Source organism: Microtus ochrogaster, chromosome 4 (genome assembly GCF_000317375.1).
Source record: "Microtus ochrogaster isolate Prairie Vole_2 chromosome 4, MicOch1.0, whole genome shotgun sequence".
Taxonomy (NCBI): Eukaryota; Metazoa; Chordata; class Mammalia; order Rodentia; family Cricetidae; genus Microtus; species Microtus ochrogaster.
The window spans coordinates 46,149,319-46,154,617 of NC_022011.1; the positions used below are offsets into that span (position 1 = coordinate 46,149,319).

The 5,299-nt window shown below is 52.8% G+C and overlaps 1 protein-coding gene across 1 annotated transcript in view; it reads left to right on the top strand.

Annotated features, from left to right (window-relative positions):
• The first annotated feature begins 1,113 nt into the window (after positions 1-1,113).
• The window catches only part of Ptges (prostaglandin E synthase), an 11,654-nt gene continuing 7,468 nt past the window's right edge, over positions 1,114-5,299 (top strand). Inside the window, exons 1-2 of the mRNA XM_005346118.3 lie at positions 1,114-1,274; positions 3,034-3,116. Of these exons, the coding sequence (XP_005346175.1) occupies positions 1,146-1,274; positions 3,034-3,116 (212 nt within the window). The 5' untranslated portion in view covers positions 1,114-1,145. The remainder of the gene's footprint in view (positions 1,275-3,033; positions 3,117-5,299) is intronic.

A 5,299-nucleotide genomic window follows, 5' to 3' on the forward strand; every position in this document is an offset into this window, starting at 1 on the left:
TGAAGCTGGGAACGAAGCCTGCTTTCATGCTTGGTGGCAGGCACTTTTTCCTACTGAGCCATCTCAATAGCTCTTATTTTTGAAGTAGGCATTAATATGTCTCAGGCTGGCCTCAAATTCACTACATAGCGGGGGATGACCTTGAGCTCCTGATCTGGCGTTTACGTCTTGAGTGCTGGGATCACAGGCGTCCGTGATTTATGTGGTACCTGGTTTCTGTGGTGGTGCACACCTTTAATCCCAGCACTCCGGAGGCAGAGGCAGGTGGATCTCTGTGAGTTCCAGGCCAGCCAGGGCTATTTAGTGTTTGGGCCAATGAGACCTGAATTTTATCCCTGGAACTCACAAGGCATAAAAGAACCAATGCTAGCAAGTTGTCTTCTCACTGCCGTGATGCTTGTGTACCTGTACGCGTGCGCGCGCGCACACACACACACACACACACACACACACACACACACACTAAGTAAATGTAATTTTAAAAGAAACTTTAAAAAAGGTGGTGGGCGATAGAGGAAGTCATGTGAAGTCAGCTACGGGCTTCCACACACATGTGTGCCCTCACCCACCTGCACATGTACACACCCAAATGACCCCCCCCCCCCCACACACACAGATTTGAACTGGGAAGTGGAGGTCTGTTCTTGCTAGATGGTGGAAGGACCTGTCTCACCATCCAGCTTGCAGAGGCAGTCCGCCTCCGTGACTGCGTGTCTAGCATCACAGAGACATTAGCACAGATGGCCTAGTTCTCCTGCCCTCTGCCTGACCTCCTGCTTCGGAAGGTGGGCATGGGTCAGTGACAACTTCCGCAGCAGAGGTCGATGAGCTGGAGTTAGGATGAGAAACAGATTAGGAAGTCTGAGGCCTTGCCAGGGAACAGTGGTCCAGAGCCAAGGATGGCGTGGGGACACCTCCATTCCTCTGACTCTCACGGCACTTGGAGCAGAAGTCCCCGTTTCTTTCTTTCTTGGAGCAGGCGGCCCTGCTGTGGTTTGTTCAGGGTGGGCGGGGAGTGGGCGGGGGTGACCGCCTCCTCAGGGCTTGGCCCGCCTCCTTCTCCTCCTCTCCACAGACTGCCTTGTGGGACAGTCTCAGCCTCGGTCAGTCACCGTGTCCTGGAGTTGGAGCCCAGACCAGCTGAGATGCCTTCTCTGGGCTTGGTGATGGAGAACGGCCAGGCGCTCCCGGCCTTCCTGCTCTGCGGCACACTGCTGGTCATCAAGATGTACGCGGTGGGTGTCATCACAGGCTACACCAGGCTTCGGAAGAAGGTACGTGACCTGGGGTGTGTGTGAGCGGGAGTGTGTGAGGGGATTAGCACTCTGCTGCCTTTTCCCTGCAAGAAACTCTGGGAGCCGAATAACGTGGCGGAGATGTGTTTGCCAGCGTGCAGAAGTAACTATTTCAAAGCTGCCGCCACAGCCCTCCTGGATGCTCGGCTTCGGCTCCTGAACCTGCTGGTCTGAGAGCACACGTGGTTTCCTCTCTCAGCGCCAGGGGAAGCGACCTCCACCAGGAGACGCACGTGGAACACAGGAACTCTGACAACAAGAGATAGGTGTTCTGACCTGGCGGTTTCCCGGCAGACAGGGAGGGATTTCATATCTGGGTGGAGTGGGAACCGGTAAATCAGGAGCCCCAGAAGTCTTTCCGTGGAAATTCCCACTCCCCGTGGACGCCACACACAGACCCCCGGCAGCCTCTGAGGTTTGGTCCTAACCAGAGGGGTCACAGACAATACTAAGCTTAGTGTCGGTTCCTGAGCTTCGCTTCCTCCTGGTCTCCATCCCCCATAACTCCAGATACAGGGGCCCCTGCTTTGGGCCCTGGGGCTCCTCGGGTGCCTCTCCTTTCTGCCAAGAGGGACCAGAGGATCACCCTCTGCAGAGAGAATGGGCACAGGCTCAATGTCCTCTCCCCACAGGCCTGGGGACCTGGGCGACTGAGAGCTTAGTATCCGTCGTTGCGAACCTAGAGACCTGAATGGCGAAGGTGCCACCACTCTGGTCTGTAAGACTGCTTCCTGCTGGAATCTGACGTGAACAGCAGCCACCACAGTCCTTCCTGGGAGTCTATGCTCCTTGACCTACTAGAAGTGACTCCCCGATAGCTGACCGCAGGGACTTTGGTGGCAAAGCCCGGACCTCAGGGTTGGGGGACTTGGGAGCCAGCAGGGAGTAATTCTGGGTGGGAGTTCTCAGCCTTATAATGCCATTTTACATTTTCTTCAGAGCAGGGCAGGAGCAGGCCACAGCTGGGGCTCCAGGGACAGAGCAGAGGGAAGCACCATGTTTACCTCACAGTTTAGAAAATTGACTCAGTTGTCACCAGAGTTGATGGGGGTAGAATTTGCCCGGCACTGCAGCAGGGAATAGCTGCGAGTGAGTCATAAGTCCCCAAAGGCAAAAATGTGACCTTGGGCCTCTACTGTCTCTCCAGCTGCTCTGCTCTTCCAGGGAGGCTCAGGTGCTCCTTTTTATCCGAGCCTACAGATGACAACATCCCGGCAGCCGGAAGCTGCAGAGCCTGGTGGTCAGGGAGGGGTTGAGTGTCTGATTAGGCTTTCACCTCTCTAGCTTGTCTGTTTTTAATCTTCTGAGACAGGGTCTTACCACGTAGACCAGGCTGCCCTCGAACTCACAGAGATTGCTTACCTCCGTCTCCGGAGTGCTGGGATTAAAGGCTTGAGCCACCACAGTCTGCTAAATATTTTAAATTATTTTTTGAGATTCTTGGACTAGAGCCTAGGAACTCATGCATGTTAGGCAGACACAGTACTATGGATACATATTCTGAGCCTCTCCTGAGTGTGCAAGGCTAGCCAGTCACACCGAGCCCCACGTTAATGATCTCTCAACCTCAACCTACAAGCCCAAGAGACGGGTGGGAGAGTGCTTTTGCCGGCATAAGCTTTGGTCCACAGGGGAGCAGGCTGAATGGTCTGTAGGGCGTGTAGTTACCTAGCCCCTGAGCTCTGTCCTCAGACAAGGATCTCCTCAGGGAGAGTGACCCTCGGCCAATGTGTTGCAGGCTTTTGCCAACCCGGAAGATGCCCTAAAACATGGAGGCCTCCAGTTCTACAGGAGTGATCCAGATGTGGAGCGCTGCCTCAGGTGAGTACCTGGGAGTGTCTAGGACCTGGCTGCTACCTGTCTGTACTGGAGTCCCCTGTGTGTCTAAGGGCCTCCATGGGCCTGATTTCCTCGGACAATTATAGTTTACGCATTACATTTGCCTTGGAACGGAAAATCTCACGATCTAGAATTAGTTAGTTCAAAGTTGGTGTGTGTCTAAAATGCCAAAACCTGGGAGGTGGAAGCAGGACGCTCGACCAGAGCTCCAGACCAACCACAGAGTGAGACCCTTTGAAGAAAGCATCAGATAAAGAAATACAAGTGCGATATAGTGGCTCACATCTCTCAGCCCAGCATTTGGGAGGTATGGAATTTGGGAGGGAGGATTGTCGGGGGTTCAAGACCAGCCTCTGCTAGTAGAGAGTCATGCCTGTAGGTGGTTCTCTGACTTGTCTCCGTCCGTGTGCGTGTGCACTCCCCCCAAATGTAAAGGTTTTAGAGTGAGTCTTAAGCTAGGTATAGTGACACACACCCATGACGCCAAGGCTGACGCAGGAGGATTGCCTTGGGTTCCAGGCTGGTTTGACTATGGGTAAAGCCCAGTCTCAAAAAGAAAAATAACCTTTAATCCCAGCACTCAGGAGGCAGAGGCAGGTAGATCTCTGTGAGTTTGAGGCCAGCCTGGTCTACAGAGTGAGTTCTATGACAGCCAGCCAGAGCTACACAGAGAAACCCTGTCTCCAAAAAAAAAAAAAAAAAAAGGAAAGCAAAACAAAAGCGTCTTGGCTGTGTAAATCTCTTCCAAACTGAAAGCTGATTTTTAGCAGCTGGCTCAGCTTTTAGTTTGGGGGACCTTCCTTTCCTGTCTCATTGGTGATCCAGAATGAGGAGGGGGCACTGGGGTGATGGAAACAAGGAAGATGGGCAGCTGGATCTGGTGAGACGTGAAACAGACCACATACACAGCTCCCAGCAGATCCCCTGGCATCACAGGCCGGGATGGGTGGGGCTTTGCCACTTCCATAACAGAATTCCCCTCTGCAGACAAAGTCTGGGGAGGGTTTCCTAATGTTTGTGTTCGTCATTGTCAGTAATGTACACACTTGTGGGTTTGAAAAATGACAACAGTGTGGCCTAGGAAGTGGAACTCCAGGCCACCCTATCCTTTCCAACAGAATGAAATGCAGGCTGGTCTGCATGTGTTTCGTCAGATCCTCGGCCATTCCTTGTTTAACGAGCACCTTCTGTGGCAGGCACTGGCCTTGCACAACTGTGACCCCATATTGGTGACTCGTGGTTGTCCGGGCCATTCTGAGCCACTGAGAAGGAAAGACTGAGTGGCCCAGGCAGCCATCCCAGCCAGCTGACAGGTTGTGTTTTGTTGCCCCCTGAAGGCATAACCTTGTCCAGGGAAGACAAAGGAACTCTAAGGAACCCCAGCGGTCCCACCTACCCAGGAGGATTTTTCTCCTTTTTTAATATTTCTTTTATATTTACTTTACTCTATGTGTATGAATGTTTTCCCTGCATGCAGGTCTAGGCACCCTTATATGCCCATTGGATCCCTTGGAACTGGAGTCACAGATGGTTGTGAGCTTCTGCATGGGTGCTGGGAATTGATCCCGGTGATCCTTCTGCAGGAGAAATAAGTGTGCCTGACCCCTGAGCCGTATCTATAGCTGGATTTGATTTCTTATACTCTCTAGTACTGAAGCTTAAGTGGTTCGTATTCAGTGAGCATTTTCTGAACATTCCTACCTAATAATGCTACTGTCCATCCACCCGTGAGGCTTCAGTCAGGACTTGCTAGGTGCTGGGGGGTGGAGGGGGCACAGCACTTGGGTAGCCCAGAACCCTCCTGACTCCTTAGAGCATCACAGACAGCTGAGGGTAGAAGATGAAGCCCAGGTTGGTAGAGGCCTTGCATAAAATAAGGGTTGGAGGCTAGCCTGGCCTACATGAGACTCTGCCTGACAAAAGGAAGGAAGGAAAGAAGCCAGTTACTTGTGGTAGCATAGCTTTTTAATCCTGGTACTTGGGAGGTACAGGCAGGAGGCTGTGTGTGAGTTTTAGTTCAGTCTGATCTACACAGTGGGTTTCAAGCCAGCCAGAGCTGTGCCGAGAGATCAGACCCTGTCTCAAAGAAGAAGGTGTGTCAGCTGAGGGTGCACAACTCACGCCGGCTGCCCACCACCAGGAACTGGAGAGAGAGAGAGAGAGAG